At 42.8% G+C, this 19910-nt stretch overlaps 1 protein-coding gene across 1 annotated transcript; it reads right to left on the bottom strand.

The window, feature by feature from the left end:
* Positions 1-11778: 11778 nt before the first annotated feature.
* Positions 11779-18920, bottom strand: LOC148926270 (uncharacterized). The gene is made up of 2 exons (XM_089059057.1): positions 18768-18920; positions 11779-12156 (listed from the first exon to the last, which is right to left on the bottom strand). The coding sequence occupies exons 1-2, from the start codon at positions 18918-18920 to the stop codon at positions 11779-11781; spliced, it is 531 nt and encodes a 176-aa protein (XP_088915183.1).
* Between the last annotated feature and the right edge of the window lie 990 nt (positions 18921-19910).

Raw genomic sequence — 19910 nt, 5'->3', positions numbered from 1 at the left:
AGCACAGGGAAGTAGGGATCGATCCCACAGAGATGGACTCGTAAAATACATGCGTAGAGAATTGGAAACTATTTTTGGGTTGGCTGCTGCCACGCATATTTTGGGTTGAGGAATTTAACTAAGTGAATTTGGAAATAAAGTATGCTATGCTAACTGCTAGATCTAGGCAAAAAAATGAATTATGTATAAGAACTAAATCAAATCAACTACTAGATCTGGGACTTCTACGAACATCTCTAGACCAAGGAGATTAAAACAAGTGGGGACCAAACTCTGAAAAAGGTAAGTACGGACAGAATCGAATCTGCAGCCTAACTAACTAAAGCATCAACTGAAAATGACTTCATCTTCTTCAACGAACACAAATAAATGCAGAGATCGAGAAAAACAAACTCAGATGTAGATTGGAAACATAATTTTAACGGTAAACGAAACAACGACGGAAATTAAACTGCTAGACGAAGCAAACCAGGCAGAACAAAATTTCCCATAATTTCATGCAGAAATTCACCTCCCCTGTTCAGATCCATACTTCGGATGCTAAATCCACTCCGGATCCAAGCATCAGAACAACAAACCAACCAAACACAACTCCATAGCCATGATTCTCAAATCTATTAAGATATTCAGCAACAAATTCAAGATAGCATCTCAAATAAACACTCCGAAATAGCAAGCGTCATAATAATCAACACGAAATCCAACTTCATCAAGGCAAATCAAACGTAAACAGAACGGTTAAACTAATCCAGCAACAAAAACAGCAAGCTCGACTTCCAAAAGTGAAGTTCGAGACGGAACAGAGTAGTAAACAGAAATTAAGAGAACAATTGTTTCTTCGCCCTCAAGGGACGGTGGTGCACTGATACGTAATTCACGAAAACGAAAACCTCCCCCAATTCCCCATTTCCCTAGTGTGTGTGAGCTAAGAGCGTGACTGTGTGTGGAGTGTAACGGATCTGCCATTCTTGTTGCGCACTCCTTTATTTATAAGCTTCGAGGTGGGGCCCAGCGAGGTATTGATTGACTTGATTGCCCTCAGCTTTTGGCTTCCTTCCTCTAGCTTTTCCTCGTGATTCCGTTCCTGCTCCTCGCTAGATATCCTCCTCCAGCATCTCCTGGATCTAGCGCTACACAAACACCTGGCTTAACAAAACTTGTTAGATCCAGCAGAAATGTGATGTTTTTCACTACATAACCAATGCATGAAATTAGCCTTATCAAACTGCTCACACTTAAACCATACTTGTCCTCAAGTATAAAGACAAGAAGAAAAGAAGAATAAGGCGAATTTCAAGCATGGTTATCCCCTTGACCGACTCTACAGACTCTAGACAAAACTCCTACACCTAGACACAACTGAGGCAAAGCTAGACACTAAAACAAAGAGTACATAATCACATAGGATGAAAACATATAAACACATATGCATGAACTGGTTTCAACTTTTAGGCAACCGTCCCCACAAGATTAAGATCAATCCAACAGGCTGCACTCCTCCAAATAGGCCCTTTTCTCCCCTCTACCTAGCCAATCTGTCAGCTCGTCAAGATAGCCTTTTACTTCCCCAATTGTTAGATTCACTCGATCACTCATTCCTCACCAGGGATGTTAGGACCGATTCTCTCTTAAGTTATTGCCAACCACTGAAACCTCGGGTTATGAGAATTCCTCCTTCTATCCTCCGTCACTATCCCCCTTTTTTTTTCTTTTTTTTTTTTCTTTCTGGACTTCGTCCAGCTTATACCTCCTTGATTTCCTGGACTTCGTCCAGCTTATACCTCCTTGATTTCCTGGACTTCGTCCAGCTTATACCTCCTTGATTTTTTTCTCTCTTTTTATTTCCTCCTCTGGACTTCGTCCAGCTTATACCTCCAGATTTTATGATTATATATTTTCTCCTTTCCCCCTTTTTTATTTATATTTTTTTTTTTTTTTCTTCTCTTTTCCTTCAGCATTCAGTGGCAGACTTTTGACATATGTTAGCTCTAAGTGTTATCACAGGCTTATAACTCACCTCTAGAGTAGGGCTTCACAACTGAGCAAGTAAAGGCATTTACTATCGTTCTCGCTTCATTCAGATTGGTTCGGCTTACTAAAGAATCAGGCTTCTAAGTTGGAATACCTCCTATTTTCAATTGCTCTCCCTAAGGGAATCTGCCGTATTATATCCACTAGTTCATGCGACACACCCCTAGACCTACGACTCCTCAAAGCATAATAACACTGCATTGATTCCTCTCCCCCTCCCACTTCACTCAAGCTTGTCCTCAAGCCATCGTCGTGAAGGGGGGAAAACAGAGAATTCAATGCAGAATTAAACAACAATTTCACTTCTCACACTTAGACCGAGCAACGGGCTAAGTGGGAGAAGAACAAACCAACAGAAAACACAGAACTTCTCACACTTAGACCAAGGATTGGGCTAAGTGGGAGAAGGTAGCATAAAACACAGCAAAAACATGAAAATAAGACACAGAAAAGAAACACAAAAACTAAAATTTACTTGGTCTGGGGAAATTGCTCATTTCTGGGGCTGGCTCCCGCGAGAGCCAGACGGTGGTGGAACACTGGGGCGGTTTGTTTTCACTTTCTTCTTCGCTGGTTGCTCCAGCTCTTCCTTTCCTTCTGCAGCTTGATCGAGTCCTGGTTTCCTCATTAGCATTTTCGTCCTTGGTGGATTTGGAACTTTCTCGGGAATAGTCGGGGTGGTCAACTGCTGGAATGGCTTGATCGAGGGACTGCTGTGGATGATCTTCTGTGCCTCGCCACTTGACCCAGGAGTCGACTTCGACTGGGTCAAGGGAAGCGTCTGATGCAGCCATTTCAACATCCTCGTAGATATCTCTACAGCTTCCGCCACTCTTTCACTTTGCTTGGCACATTTCGTGGCCAAATCTGCTACGTTGCTGCTCAGACCTTTCACTTCCTCCCGACTCCCATTGAGTTCCTTTCGTACCCCACCTAGTTCCTTCATCATCTCCTTCCTCATCAGCTGCATTTCCTTCCTAACGTCTTGCACTTCTTTCCTCATCTCCTGCACCTCCTTCCTAAGCTCTTCCACCTCTTCACTTGGCATGGCCTCCTCAGCTTCCTCTAATTGATTCCCTTGACCGCGACCTAAAAAAATATGAAGACCCCAGACTCCTGGGTCAAGGTTAAAGTACGAGACATAAACCCCCTTTGAGTTTGGGTCTTCGAAAATATTTTTGGAAATTTTTGAATTTTTATTTTGTTTGGATTTTCTTTGTCTTCTAAAGCAATTAAACTATGTACAATTACCTTTGAATATTCTCGAATCCCCTGGATCAGTGTGTAAAAACATAACATTTCCCTTGACCCAGGAGTTCATCGAGAATATTCCTTTGTCTGGCTAAGTGATAACTGAGAGCGCACGTAGTGGTATTTCCTCCACTACGCATAGCTCAGAATTATCCCTATAGACTTTCAATCGATGGCCATTAACAAGAAAAGGGACCGAGTTAGGAGCACTTCCCTGGATTTCCACTGCTCCGTGTGCGCGGAGGCCAACGATGGTATATGGACCTACCCACTTTGACTTCAACTTCCCTGGCATTAGCTTGAGTCTGGACTGAAATAGAAGTACTTTCTGCCCCACCTGAAGTTCCTTGACCCGGAGGTTCTTGTCGTGCCAGAGCTTCGTTCTTTCCTTGTACCACATTGCTGAATCGAATGCCTCTAGCCGTAGTTCCTCCAGCTCCTGTAATTGCAGCTTCCTTTCTTCTTCACATGCCACAGACTTCATATTCATTTCCTTAATGGCCCAGTATGCCTTGTGCTCCACTTCCACGGGTAAGTGACACATTTTCCCAAACACCAACCTATAAGGTGACATCCCGATTGGTGTCTTGTAAGCAGTTCTATACGCCCACAAAGCATCGTCAAGGCGTTTACTCCAATCCTTCCTTGTGGTGTTAACTGATTTTTCCAAAATACTCTTTATCTCCCTATTAGAGACTTCAGCTTGCCCATTCGATTGGGGGTGATATGGTGTAGACAATCTATGATGCACGCCGTATTTCCTCATGAGCGCTTCTATAGTGCGGTTGCAGAAGTGTGTTCCTTGATCTGAGATAATCGCTCTAGGAACTCCATATCTGCTGAAAATGTTTGACTTCAGAAACTTGGCCACCTCTTTAGACTCACAAGTGGGCGTAGCCTTCGCCTCTATCCATTTGGAAACGTAGTCTACAGCGACCAATATGTAAGCATTTCCGTACGACGACGGAAATGGGCCCATAAAATCCATCCCCCAAACATCGAAAATTTCGCAGATCACTATGGGCACTTGGGGCATCTCATCTCGTCTCGAGATTCCCCCTGTCTGTTGACACCTTTCGCAGCATTGACAGTATTCAAAGGCATCCTTGTTCAATGTAGGCCAGTAGAATCCACTGTCTAGAACTTTCCTTGCGGTTCTCCTTGGTCCGAAATGCCCTCCACACGCCAAGGAGTGACAATGATGGAGTACATCTCTTTGTTCCCATTCAGGAATGCAACGTCGAATTATCTGATCTGCACACATCTTCCAAAGATAAGGATCATCCCAGAAGTAATATTTGGCTTCGCTTTTAAGCTTCATCTTCTGGGCCCGGGAGGCTTCCTCTGAACTTGGCACCTCTCCCGTGACCAAGTAATTTGCCAGGTCTGCGTACCATGGTTCTGCGTTACGTACGCGCTTTCCTCGATCAGATTCTCCTGGACCGGTTAAAACTAAGACAGATTCCCAGCTTATCGGTCTAGGTGGTTCGTCCATATAGTACAAATGCTCTTCGGGAAAAACATCGGGAATAGCCTCGTCCGTATCTCCTTGATGAATTCTACTCAAGTGGTCAGCCACTCGATTCTCTGTTCCTCTTTTGTCCCTTACTTCCCAATCAAACTCCTGTAGAAGTAGGACCCATCGAATTAGCCTTGGCTTTGATTCTTTCTTAGCTAGCAAGTACTTTATTGCTGCATGATCAGTGAAAACAATAACCCTTGACCCAAGAAGATAAGGGCGGAATTTTTCGAACGAGTAGACGACAGCCAACATTTCCTTCTCCGTAGTATCGTAATTCTTCTGAGCTTGATTTAGTGTCTTGGACGCATAGAAAATTACGTAGTTTTTCCCATCTATCTTCTGCCCTAGGACGGCTCCCACAGCGAAATCGCTCGCGTCGCACATTATCTCAAAAGGGTGATTCCAGTCTGGTGCCCTGATAATTGGTGCGGACACTAGTCTATCCTTGAGCAATTGAAATGCCCTCTTGCATCCCTCATCAAACTCGAACTCCACATCGTTGTGCAGCAAATGAGTGAGTGGTTGCGCAATTTTTGCAAAGTCCTTGATAAACCTTCGATAAAACCCTGCGTGACCGAGGAATCCTCTAACTTCCTTTTGATTTGTAGGGTAAGGTAGCTTTGCAATCACTTCCACCTTTGCCTTGTCCACTTGTATTCCTCTTTCAGAGACCACATGACCTAAAACAATCCCCTCAGTTACCATGAAGTGACATTTTTCAAAATTCAGAACTAGATGTTTCTCTTGACATCTTTGCAGCACTAGGTCAAGGCTGGCTAAACAAGTGTCAAATGAGCCTCCATATACAGTGAAATCATCCATGAATATCTCGATGCACACCTCTAGTAGATCCGAAAAAATACTCATCATACACCGTTGGAATGTCCCTGGTGCATTACATAGACCAAATGGCATCCTTCGGTAGGCATAAGTTCCAAAAGGGCATGTAAATGTGGTCTTTTCCTGGTCCTCTGGGTTCACGAAAATCTGGAAATAACCGCTATATCCGTCGAGGAAACAGAAATACTGTTTGCCAGCCAGCCTCTCTAGCATCTGGTCAATGAATGGTAAAGGAAAATGATCCTTTTTGGTGGCTTCATTTAGTTTCCTATAGTCGATGCACATCCTCCATCCAGTGACCAGTCGAGTAGGCACCAACTCGTTCTTGTCATTCTTCACCACTTGTATTCCAGATTTCTTCGGTACCATGTGAACCGGACTGACCCACTCGCTATCTGGAATAGAGTATATGATTCCAAGGGACAGTAGTTTCAGAACTTCCTTGAGCACTTCCTCCCTCATGTTTGGATTCAGTTTCCTTTGTGGATCACGCCGAGCCTTTGCCCCTTCCTCTAGTCTGATGTGGTGCATGCAAAGATCAGGGCTAATTCCAACTAGGTCAGAAAGTGTCCACCCTATGGCCTTCTTGTTCCTCCTTATTACTTCCAGCAGCGCACTCTCTTGGTCTTCAGTCAAGCGGCTGTTAATTATCACTGGACAAGTTTCTCCTTCCTCCAGGTATGCATACTTTAAATTTTCAGGCAAAGTTTTCAACTCCTTCTTCGGTGTGATGGCTTCCTGAGGTAAAGGGTTCTCCGCCTTACTTCTTGGCGCCATTTCCTCTAGATTCGCTCCCTCGTCTGGGCTCTTCTCCTGAACAGATCTGGCTGATTGGAATGATAGTGGCTGGTGGCAGAATGCCATGATCGCTTCATTGATCTGATCATCTGTCAAGTCCTGTGTGAAAAAAGTTTCACACCATCCTGTCACCTCCTTTTCTACAGTCTGGCTCAGCTCCGAATTGTCAAACTGTTCCTGCATTAGTTCAGTCTCAAGATATTCTTGGACTAGGGGGTTAATTACATCTACAACATGCAAGTTTTCAACATCAAGCGGTTTTTTCATAGCTTCTTCAATGTTGAAGGTGTATTTCTCCCCATGATAGTCCAGGCATATGGTTCCATCAAACACATCAATAACAGTCTTCGCGGTGCGAAGGAAGGGTCTCCCCAGTAACACCCCACTAGACTCAGCAGATTCATTACCCCTCATTTTTATCACATGAAAATCAGCTGGGTATAGGAAATCATGCACTCTGACTATGACATTTTCCAATACTCCCTCAGGCGATATGCATGTTCTATCGGCCAACTGAATCACTACTTTAGTATCGACCAAACTGACTCCCACCAATTTTTTATATATTGACAGCGGTAGGACATTTATCGAAGCACCTAGATCACACATGGCATGCTCAATTTTAATATCACCTATAGAAATAGGAAGAGTGAATATACCTGGATCTGTACACTTTGACGGCATCCTCCTCTTTTGTATCACGGCGGATACATTTTCTCCTATAACAATCTTCCCATCAGGTTTGGTTTTTCCTGCTATGAATTCCTTGATGAACTTGCTGAAGGTGGGTATTTTCAGAGCCTGCAAAAAGGGTAGGTTAATCTCCAGCTTACTAAATATTTCCACAAGGTCCTCAGTATCATCTTTCTTTTTCTTGGCTTCTCCTCGATATGGGAATGGTTTGGGTCGCTTTACTGCATTCGTGGAACTCCCTGCTGGGGCTGCACCTGTCTCCCTGCTTCCCTCTTTAAGTTCCAACTCAGGTTCTGGATCAAGGAAAAATGGGTCACTTAGTCGAGGCATAGATCCCCTTAAATCTCCCTCCTGGAGGTCATCCTGTATAGGAATTTCTCTGAGTCCAGGATCATCTCCTCGAGACTTCTGATTCCCCTTTTCTCCGTTCATCTGTGAGGGTGTCTCCTCGTTTATCACTTGCTTCGGTCCTTCATAGCCTTTCCCCGATCTCAAGGTAATTTGACTAATATTTGCTCGGTCTGGTGGTTTGACAGTGGCAGGCAATTTCCCTTCATTTCCCCGCATTTCGTTCAGCGACGTGGCCAACTGGGACATCTGCTTTGCCAACATGTCCATGGCAGACTTCTGCTCCTGCTGGGCATCTTGAATTTTGTGCACCACGTCATTGTTAGCCTGCATGTTATTCTGCATGTGTTGTTGGAAATTTACCAGGTCATGCACCATGTCATCAAGATTCCGCTGTGGTCGGAAACCTTGAATTGAACTGGGATTAAATCCTTGATTTTGATTGGTTCCAACCACCTGGTTCTGGCGAAAATTTCCCTGACCTCCTTGATTATTGTTGTACTGGGTTGCTGGACCTGGGTGACTCTGTTGGAAATTTTGATTGTTTCCTGAATTGTTCCTCTGATGCGGTGGCACATAAGAATTCCCTTGGTTGCTCTGGTTCCTGTTGTTCCAGTTATGCTGATCCCCTTGGTTACGGAAATTCCAGTTGTTCAGCCCCTCTTGCTGCTTCCCTGCCCAGTTAGAATTATGCTGTGGTCCTTCCTGATTCCGGCTGGGCCATGTCTGCTGGTTCTCCGCTGGACCTGGGTGTTGTGACTGTGGTTGTTGGTTCCCTTCAGCCCATCTGAAACAAGGATTGTCCCTCCATGGTGCCTCCTTAATCTTCCACTGGTTCCAGTTGGTATTTTGATTACTTTGATTCCAATTCCCCATTGCATTCACTTGAGCTTGGAAATCTCCATCGAGTGAGGGATTATTGTAAAATTGAAGCTGATGTTCCTCTTGACCTGGGTTTTTTTCCTTATCAGTCGACCCAGGGGTATTTTTCTTTTCAATGGCATTTAGCAGTGCCTTCTCCAGTCGATCTATTCTGTCTCTAACCTCTTCTCCTTCTCGTTCCTTAACTGTGTTCGCGGAGCTTCTCCTCATGATAGCACGCGGGCAGTCATACGCCTTCTTCGCGTCGATTAATCTTCCCAGAATCTCGCGTGCCTCGCTTGCCTTATTCTTGGTGAAATTCCCCCCGCTCGAGGAATTCATTAAGTCCTTGGACTCAGGATTTGCCCCTTCGTAGAATAGATAAAATGTTTCAGCCTCCGTCATCCTGTGATTTGGGCAAGCGTCAAGCAGGCCTTTAAACCGAGACCAATATTGGCTTAAAGATTCATCGTAGTCCTGCTTACACTCTTGAATTTCTTTTTTCAAAGCGTTTGTCTTATTGGACGGAAAGAAATAGTCCAGGAACTCCAATTTGAAATCCCTCCATGTGGTGATCGAGTCAGGTGGAAGCCTCAGCAACCAAGTGTTTGCCTCTCCTTTCAATGCAAATGGAATCGCTCGCAGGCGATAGTCCTCCTCGGTAGTTTCGTTAGGCCTTTTCTGGATGCTACATAGCTTACTAAACTCGTTCAAAAACTCATAAGGACACTCATTCCTCCGTCCAGAGAATGTAGGTAAAACGCCCAGCACATTCGTCTTGATCTCAATAGACCGCTGACGTTGATTTGACACTATGGCATGAGCTGGCTCTCCGTCGAGATGTGCAGTTAGCGAACCAATCTCTGGGTCTAGGTCCACTAAGTTTGCCATTACAGACTCCTCTTCCTCCCTTTCCGAATGCTCAGTTTCTGACGACGACCGTGAATCCTCTTTCCCCGATGAATTCCACTCTTCTTCACTCCCTGATTCAAACGGAAATGGATCTACAGTTGACAACCCCGATCTGGTAGTTATGGCGGATGTTGATTCCCTGACTTGCCACTTCAACTGCACGTTCCTTGACCAAGATGGGTTGCTCCAGATTCCTGACCTTGAGCCCTTGCTCATAAACTGCCAAAAGCGAAATTCAAAAGATTAAAACTATTTACACCAAATCTCTAAACACATAAACAAACTACGCCATCCATCCCCGGCAACGGCGCCATTTGAAGAGTTGATTTTCTGCTTGCTGTATCCTTTCAATTTCTAATTACACACTTCCTAGATCCAGTAAATCAACTAGATCACAAGGTCTAGAGACTCACAAGACTGGAAGTCTGGTCGTTGGTACGCAAGCAAACCTTCAAAACCCTCAACCACAGATACTAAACTAGCACAGGGAAGTAGGGATCGATCCCACAGAGATGGACTCGTAAAATACATGCGTAGAGAATTGGAAACTATTTTTGGGTTGGCTGCTGCCACGCATATTTTGGGTTGAGGAATTTAACTAAGTGAATTTGGAAATAAAGTATGCTATGCTAACTGCTAGATCTAGGCAAAAAAATGAATTATGTATAAGAACTAAATCAAATCAACTACTAGATCTGGGACTTCTACGAACATCTCTAGACCAAGGAGATTAAAACAAGTGGGGACCAAACTCTGAAAAAGGTAAGTACGGACAGAATCGAATCTGCAGCCTAACTAACTAAAGCATCAACTGAAAATGACTTCATCTTCTTCAACGAACACAAATAAATGCAGAGATCGAGAAAAACAAACTCAGATGTAGATTGGAAACATAATTTTAACGGTAAACGAAACAACGACGGAAATTAAACTGCTAGACGAAGCAAACCAGGCAGAACAAAATTTCCCATAATTTCATGCAGAAATTCACCTCCCCTGTTCAGATCCATACTTCGGATGCTAAATCCACTCCGGATCCAAGCATCAGAACAACAAACCAACCAAACACAACTCCATAGCCATGATTCTCAAATCTATTAAGATATTCAGCAACAAATTCAAGATAGCATCTCAAATAAACACTCCGAAATAGCAAGCGTCATAATAATCAACACGAAATCCAACTTCATCAAGGCAAATCAAACGTAAACAGAACGGTTAAACTAATCCAGCAACAAAAACAGCAAGCTCGACTTCCAAAAGTGAAGTTCGAGACGGAACAGAGTAGTAAACAGAAATTAAGAGAACAATTGTTTCTTCGCCCTCAAGGGACGGTGGTGCACTGATACGTAATTCACGAAAACGAAAACCTCCCCCAATTCCCCATTTCCCTAGTGTGTGTGAGCTAAGAGCGTGACTGTGTGTGGAGTGTAACGGATCTGCCATTCTTGTTGCGCACTCCTTTATTTATAAGCTTCGAGGTGGGGCCCAGCGAGGTATTGATTGACTTGATTGCCCTCAGCTTTTGGCTTCCTTCCTCTAGCTTTTCCTCGTGATTCCGTTCCTGCTCCTCGCTAGATATCCTCCTCCAGCATCTCCTGGATCTAGCGCTACACAAACACCTGGCTTAACAAAACTTGTTAGATCCAGCAGAAATGTGATGTTTTTCACTACATAACCAATGCATGAAATTAGCCTTATCAGCAATCAATCACATAAAATATATAAAATTAAAAGTGTGATTTATACGCACCTGACTAAGGCAAGAATCTAACTGAACTCCTAATTCCGTCTTCTAATTCACAACCATCTGTCTCTCTTCGAAATTGATATTCCCTTATGCCCGTCGCCTATCTTTTTCTTTTCTTATTCCATATTTGATTAACTATACTCTCTCTCATATATGTAACTAAGTCGGCTTAGGCTTAGTCATGGTTCCAAAATAATACGCTTAATCAAATGACATGCATTTCCTCTCTTGATTCCACGTGTATAATCATGTATTCACACATAAAAGAATATTTATTCAAATACTATAGAGGATAAAGTTTTGATCAATTAAAAAGGTCTCAAAGTCGTCCCCTATAATTACCAATACTATATAAAAATAAAATCCCATATATAAGTAGTTAAATAGAATCACTACACCTATATACACATAAATCAAATAAATTTCGTCCATGTACACGTATGCTTTTATAAGTACTATAGTGTTCCATACTTAAAATATTATATTGCACACACCCGTATTACTATACATTTACACACTTAAATTAAGCACTTAATTATTAAAGCAACATATATATATATATATATAGATATATATTATATAATATTTATTGTTCAATTAAAAATATATAAAAAAAATGTACTTATATAAAAAAAAAGTATATATATATATATATATATATATATATATATAAAATGATGCATTTTTCAGGTTAGGGATGTCACAATTCTTCCCCCCTTTATGAATTTTGTCGGCAAAATTCACTCCGCTGTTAACGTACTCAAAGAAACTGCTAACCAGTAAATAGATGTGGATAGTTCTTTCTCATATTTTCCTCTGTTTCCCATGTCACCTCTTCGATTACATGATTTTGCCAAATAACTTTTACCATTGGAATATCTTTTCTTCGCAATTGTTTCATCTGGCGGTCAACGGGTTCTTCTATATAACTCAAATTTTCAGGAATCTGTATACCAGAATCTTTCATAACATGTGAAAGATCAGATCGATAAAGCCGAATCCTACTAACATAGAAAATATTATGAATCTGTGTCAACTCTGGAGGTAATGTTAACCTATACGCCAATGGTCCAACTCTTTCAACAATATCCCACGGTTCAATATAATGAGGACTCAACTTACCTTTTTGCTCGAATTGCGTGACTCCTTTCTGAGGTGAAACTCACAAAAAAGACATTATCAAGACTGAGATAGTAAATCGTGGATCTCTGTCAATATATAAGATACTAGAATACCATATAAGCGTTCCTGCAGATAATGATGCCAAATCTTCAAAGCAAAATAATGTAGCTAATAACAGATTTTGAACAGAATAAGAAGCTTCATGTACTTGCAATTGTTACGACGCATAAGCAATAAACTTTCCATTAAGTCAAAAGATAACCAAATCCATGTTTCAATGCATCACTATAAATAACATAATATCTTGTACCTACGGAGATAACCAAAACAGGTGACATATTCAACCGATGCTTCCACTCATTAAAACTCTTTTGAAATGCTTCACTCCATACAAAAGAAGAATTCTGTCGTACTAACTTCATTATCAATTGAATAATAATCGATAAAAATTTCCAGTTGAAAACCAGTTCAATCTTTTGTAGATCCACTTCTATTCCATGACCGGACACCACGTGTCCCAACAATACCACATGTTCTAGCAAAAACTCACCTTACTCAACTTAGCATAGAATTGTTCATCTCGTCGAACTTGAAATACTGACGTTCCAATAATGGTTGAGAGACTCTTGAAACTGATCAAACAAGTCTTTGATTCTCGATAATGAATTTTATTCTTCACTGTCACTTGATTCGACATTCAATAGTGTATATAAGTCGCAATGTGCAGCCTTTCTTCTTCAAATATGATATTGGTGCACTCCAAGATGAAACACAGGGTCATATAAATCTCCTACCAGACAACTCTTGTAACTGATTCTTAAATTCTTCATAAAAATAAATGCAGTGCTTAATAAAGAAATATGTCTCATGATAAGGTGAAAATCCAGATAAATCTGCACTACCAATAAATCAAAAAGCCGATCTAGATAATATAAGAAAACCTGGAACAATATATTGATTACTGTAAAATATCACTCGATCCCGTCTCGATGACTGTATTACCATTTCTTTTACTTGACAAGCTACCTTGGTTCGATGAAGTGAAAACCAATCTATACCTATAATAATATCAAAACTTGTGTATGAATAAGAGAATCAATATCCGCTGGCAGCTCAATTGAATTAACTCGCAACACCTTCTCTAGAAAACCGAGTATATTGAAATAATGTTAGCTCATAATCAACAAACATAGTTCATTGATTAAAGACAAAACCTTCTCTGCTTCTTATCACAATACACTTCTTTGCATATATTTAGCATTGAGTTCTCTAGAAAAATCGTCTGAACTGAATACCAGATGCTGTATCATAGCTTGTGGGACTGTTTCCCACCAAGAGTAAGTATTGCTTCAAAGAAGAGATACCCTATAATCAAAACCTTCTTCTGACATACAACTCATCTGATTGAACACCGGTTCGATCACTTTTAACTATATCCCAGCCTCAGTCGGATTAGTCCCAAAAAATCAACAACTTCTACTTTTCCGAGCTCTTTAAATTTTCTACCTCTTTACCTCATCATTGGTCTATGTACTCTTTGTTCCAAAAAGCCTAGGTATTTAATAGAGATCCTCATATGATGCAGCATATATATGAGATGTTTCTACAATTAATTGATGATGCAGGGCGGCTGACCCTTCTCTCAGTGACACATGTTCATGATAATTCAAATGCATGTGCAACTTATAACTAATCCGTATCATATGATATACCTGAATGCTATGTCCCAGTGGGATTCTATCCCCGCTCTGATACCACCTAAACTGTCACACCTCAACCCTTATGACGTATGTATTTACTATAAACAAATTCAAAATTTATAACAAATAATCCACATTTCGAGTACATAAAGCGCACATATTATATTGTTTCAAAATCCACTATTTATCAAGTACATATTTCAAACATTCTAAACTGTAGTGGGATCCTCTCACCACTCTATATACTATACGCTTATTTATATGCAAAAATGATAAGGAAGAGAAGTTGCCAAAATGCGTCAGCCGCCGACCCTAATAACATATGGAATTCCTACGACTCATTGACAAGCCCGGAGGTATCCCTTCACTCTCTCGAGTGTTGTGGTGGTTTTCGTATGTAATTTGGAGTGTATCCAACTGATCAGGAAGAGATTCCCGACCCAGCTGAGTCGTTGGTACGATAACCGGGACCTGGCTTCAAACAAGTTTCCTCAACCCACTTCTACTGGCTAGTATAATGGAGGTAAGGGTCGATTCCCACAAGGATGGACACGTTTTGATAACTGCGGTGACTTTCCTGAGTGTTTTGGTTAGCTACCACGCTTGGGTTGAGATTTTACCTAGACAGGAAATAAAGGTGGTACTCTACTGACTAGCAGGCGTGAAAATAACAGACATGTGGGAGTGTTCGTGAAAATAGGGGACAATGTGTCTCAGAGGCATATGAAAAGTAGACAGTTACTAAAAGGGGAAATTTAGACTACAAGGCATATTTGGTGGCTGGGTGGTTCTCTGACAGGTCTGGGCAGTACATCTGAAAAGTAGGGAACAAAAGCAAAAGTAACTTAAAAGTAAAGTGGTTCAAACTAAAGTTGATTTTGACGTTTTCTTCTTCACCAAGTATTAACAGAATTCAGATAAACACAAACACCATGACTGAACTTCAGATTCACAAATTCAAACTCAAGATCCATCGATTTAAATGCTAAAACTTAAATTAAACAGTGAAACTGCAACTTTACTTCTACTGACTGACATGCAAGGTGGTAATCACGGCGCAGAAAAGAAACTCATGCACGAAAACTTGACTAAACATAGCTACCACTTTAAATCAACAACTCCCGATAAGAACACACTTAGAAATTGAATGCAATAACTAAATCTAACTTTCCTAGGCAGAATGAAGCAAACTCGAACCAAAGTGACATGCGAAATAGAAACTTCATAATGTAGATGTTGGAAAATAACAAAGTACTTCAAAAGAGCAACAGCGATGAGTGTTTGCAAATAACTAACGACGAAAACAAGTAAACTTTAAACTAAGGAAGCGATTAAGATTGTTTGTGCCACTCCGGGCGATGATACTACTACACTGCTACGATAACTGGCTGGAACGGCGTACTGATGACTTCTCCGGCAAACTCTTGGACGTCAAGTGACCATGGCTGTGGCGAGGAACGAGAGGTAGGATAATGCTGAAGGACTGATCTTCTAGAGAGAATTCGACTAAGTGTGTTGAGAACCGAGAACTTCTAACCGAACTCTAAGGAACCAACTCTAAGTGTGATTGTCGAACTCCTTCTCTCTCTCCAAGTGGCTTCTTTTATAGGGAGGCTTGCCCTTGCTTTGCCACCCTTATTCCTTCTTCTATTTTTTTTTGGATCTGGAAACTTCAGATCGATTTTCTCCTTCTTTCTTTGTTTTTCTTTTCTTCAGCTGGTTCCCTTTGTATGTCCTCCTGGGCAGTTGCTTCCTTGTCTCACGCCTTGCACGCACACAGTTCCAGTGGCTGATGGGTTATTTCGGGATATAAGTTAGGCTAGAAAATGGGGTTCTAAGGGTAGGTTTTTCTTTTGTTTTTTCTTTTTTTTTCTTTTTTTTTCAAGGGGGTTTCCTACTGCCTTCAGGGTTTGCTACACGCGGTCACCTTGCCCTAGACATCATGTGGTATCCTCTCTTCTTTTTTTCAGTATTTAGTGGAAAGTAGTTCCACTTTGGGGTTTCTAACTCACCTTTTAAGAGGGCTTTCGTGTCTGACCTAAGGGATGGGTTTTTCCTTCATACTTGCATCATCTATACTGAGTAGGGGTTACTGGAGGGGGTGGTTTCTGTTTTTCGGCATGCCTTATCTCCCTCAATTCCCCTTACCGTCAGTTCGAGGCAGTTGAGTTTTAAGCCCATTCATAAAACATAACACATAATTCCTAGACCTAAACAAACCTAAAAAAAAACTAACATGCACTGACTCAAATAACACATATATACATGTCATACTGGCCATTTGCTCCCCCCTCTCACTTCACAAGTGTCTGCCCCAGATACGGGCTGTGAAGTGAAAATTGGGAATGGCTAGTATGACGGAAACACACTTATAACAAACACATATTATATCTAAAAACTTCTCACACTTAGACTATGCAATAGGCTAAGTGGGAGAGTTTCAGATATATATCTAGGTTTATAAACAAAGTAGAGCAAAATATTTACAAACATGAAATATAAACATATAAACTCCTCACACTTAGACTACGCAGTAGGCTAAGTGTGAGGTAACATGCCCACGACAAAACACAAAGAAAAACATAATAAACATACATGCACCAAATGAGCAAACCCTTTACTTCTCACACTTAGACTATTAAATAGGCTAAGTGTTATGAATGGGGTTTACTCACAATTAAAACATATAATTCTAACTATTTAATAAAAGTACGAAAACATAAACAAAAGAAAAAAAAAACTTAAAAATTAAAAAGAAAACTAACTGGTCAGTTGGGGGTGGTTCGGTCAGATGTTCCTCCTGCTCCTTCTTGGTGCAGGGTTCTGTGCAGGTGGGTCCGTTGGTTCTTCTTCAGTATGTCCGGGTTGGTTGTCATCATCCTCCTGTTGTCCATTGCCTTCTTCTTCCTCAGGTCTGGTGGGTTCTTCTTCCTGTCCTCCATGTCCGCTTGTTCCAGCTCCACTACTTGCTTTCCCTCTTGCCAACTCCTTTAGGATGCTCTCCATTAGGGTTGTCAGCTTCGCCATCTCTGCCCGCGATTGTCTATTCTCCTCAGCCAGCTCAGTCATTGCCCGCTCCAGATTTTCTTGCCTCAGCCTCTGTGCTTGGTCGAGCTGGATAGCTTGCACCTCCTGGCCTTGTTGTGCCCTTCCTCCCGGGGCTTCTCCCATTTGGTAGAACTGGGGTACTCCTTCTCTGTAGTATACCAAGTTGGTGCGGACGAAGAAGGGTATATTACACAGGCCAGTAGCGTCGACCATGTACATTGGAGACAGGTCTTTCTGCCTCTGTTATGATGATGTTGTTGCGCACGAAGGCTCCTAGTATGTGGCAGAGCGACAAGTTTTTGGCTGGGTAGGTGGCTATCAGGTGGCATTGGTAGGCTGTCCAAAATCCCAAGTGCAGTTTTCTTCCACGTTTAGCGCACCATACCAAGTACAATTTGGTCATGGACGTTCTTGCAGCGGAGTTGCTCTGCCCCAGTAGGTTATAGCCTAAGTAGAGCTGCACTAATCTTAGCATGGAGTTGTTGAAGTGGGTGGATCTGGATTTAGTGGAGGCAAACTAGCCAGCATCCGGGTGGGTTAGCTCCTCCCAGGCTTCCCGGGGCTCAAATTCTATATGTCGCCTTGGTACCCCCCTCTCACGGCTTCTCCAGTCTGGTCCTATAGCCTCCTCCAGGCTACACATACCCAGTCGCACAATCCACTCTATCAGGCTCATGGACAGTTCTCCACCGAATATCCTAAAGGAAATTGACACCTCGTCTAGGTCCGTAGTGAGTTGGAACCTAAACGTGGTGAAGAACTCCTTTGCTAATCTCACAGATATCTCTGGGTCCCTATTCTCTAACAGCCATTCAAAACCCAATGTTTCCATACTGGCCAGGAAGGAATCACGAACAGACAACTCATCCAAAGAGGGTATATGGAGTACCTTTCCGCATTTGACTTGCTTGCTACTGTCATCCTTGTCGTCAAATGCGTCTTGAAGCTTTTTGGTGTCGTAGTGCTTCATGTCCTCCATAAGCTCATCAGTGAGCGTTACCCTCCACCGCTGGTATACGATCCTCTCTACCGGAGGATGGACTAGTTCAAGGTGGTTGTCGGGGAGCTGCTGCTCATGATAGTCGTCTCCTTCCAGAGAGATATCACTCTCCGAGTCAGACTCCTCGCTGGAAGTGTAGTCGCCGTCGCTTGATCTTCCTTTCTCTTCCGGCTCTCTGATCACTATGCTGGCATTGGCAGTGCGCTGTTTCTTCATGACTTGTTTCTTCTTGACAGGGGCTTTCCCCTTCCTCTTCCTTTCTTGAATGTACTTGCTTTCTTAGATTTCCATTGCCTCTGCTTCTTCGTCGGCTTGTGTTGAGATGTCCTCCTGGGCGGTAGGCTTGGCCACCATGGGGGCACTAGTATCACTTCTTGCTGCCTCCTCCCTACCTACTGACTCTGATGCGAGGTCCAGACCCTCAGCCACCTTGTCAGTATTCTCCTCCTGGTCAGTTGACGTTGCTGATACTGTCCCTGTTGCCATTTGGGTGTCCTCCTGGCTAGCATTCGAGGGCTCCTCCCCAGGTTTTGTAGGAGTAGTCTTCTCGTCTTCACTCGAAACCTCCACTGCATCTGCTGCTGTGTTTGCTCCTGCCTTGTTGGACGTCCACTTTCCTAAGCATCGCTGTGACACTCTTTGGGGTTTCTGCCTTTCTGCCTTGGGGTCATTTTTCAACACTAGCTTCCTCTTTACTGGTTTCGATTTAGTTACCAGTGAGGCTTCCTCTTGATGTGTTTCTGGCTCTTGCCTCTCCTCCTCAAGTTGTTCGGCCTTTTTCGGTTGTTCGTCTGTCTTCTCCTCTACTGATTGGTGGGCTACCCCTTCCGACCTTTCCGCTTCTTTTGTTTCTTCCCCCTTCCCTACTGCCTGAGATGCGAGGTCCAGTACCTCAGCCACCCCTTCAGGTTTTACCACAATCCTATCCCCCTTGCCCAAAACCGCTTGGAACTCATCTTTCGTCATTAACCCCTGCTTCCTGGCCATTGCATTCAGATCTATCTCCTCCTGCTCTGCTTCATCGATTTTGGCCTCAGTGGCCATTATCTCCTCTGCTTCACCTTTCTCGCTCTCGCTTGCTCTCCCCCCACTCTCCTTTTCTTCTGTTTCTCCCCAGTTCGGATCTTGATAGGCGGAAAGAGGGCTGACGTCTAGCGGCTCTGTTTGTTGGTGTATGAGAGAAGGGTGGGAGGGTTCTGAATGTGCGTTTACTGTTGTGGAAATCTGTTCGGATGTCGGAATTGAGGTTCGTGGGGTGGTGGTGGGTGGGTTTTCTATGGTTGCAGCTGGGGTAGGGTTTGATGTCGCCGGCATTCCTCCGGTTAGGCTAAATCCGGCTAGGGTTGTTGTCCAGTCTCTGTTGGGGTCTTGTTTCCTTAGAAACGCCGCCAGTGTGTCTAATGGAACCATCGCCGGAATTTGTGTCGTCGGCGGTGGTTGTGATCGTTGTGGGCTTGGCGGCCGCGACTCGGTTTTTGGCTGGACTTCTGACGGGGCTTCGCCGGTGGTAGATGCTGGGTTGTTGGTTGCCTTTCTCTTTGCCATGGATGTGCTGGTGGTGGTTCACGATGGTTTCTGTAGTGGGTGGTGGTTTTCGGAGTGGGGTGGTGGTTGTGGGTGAGAGAATGCAGGTAAGGGTTTGTAAAGTAAAGGGGAGTAGGCGGTTTGGTATTTTATAGAGGGTTGGGTAGTTGAGGGTTTTGACCGGTGGTAAACGGTCGCCCGGTCGAGATGCTTCGTGTGGAAGGCGGTTGCGCTTGCTGGCAGCTGATTGGACGTTGCTTGTCACGTCCTTACTTCACGCGCCTCCCAGCCTCTGCACTCGCCTGCAAAGCAGCAACACCCCAAAAATTCAAACTTTACCCATCCCCCTTTTTCTTAGTTTGCTAGAATTAGAAAATAAGAAATTAAATGGCTCTTTAATATAATTCAGAGTTTCACCCAAATAGTATTCTCTGATCAGTACGGGCTCTGAATTAATATTTAAGATCCGAAAATCTTTTTGCTGTTTTCCTTTTTAACTTAAGTTAATTT

The sequence above is a fragment of the Salvia hispanica genome, chromosome 5, assembly GCF_029641045.1.
Source record: "Salvia hispanica isolate PSC_SH4W2 chromosome 5, Shi_PSC_v1, whole genome shotgun sequence".
Lineage (NCBI taxonomy): Eukaryota > Viridiplantae > Streptophyta > Magnoliopsida > Lamiales > Lamiaceae > Salvia > Salvia hispanica.
This window is presented reverse-complemented; position numbering and strand designations above follow the sequence as displayed.

Bases quoted from the DNA above. Each gene is read 5' to 3' on its own strand.
- LOC148926270 (XM_089059057.1), bottom strand. From the start codon at position 18,920: ATGGCCACTGAGGCCAAAATCGATGAAGCAGAGCAGGAGGAGATAGAT. The intron at 12,157-18,767 runs GTACTGGACCTC...GTTTCACCTCAG, and splicing joins AACCTGAAGGGGTGGCTGAG to AAAGGAGTCACGCAATTCGA.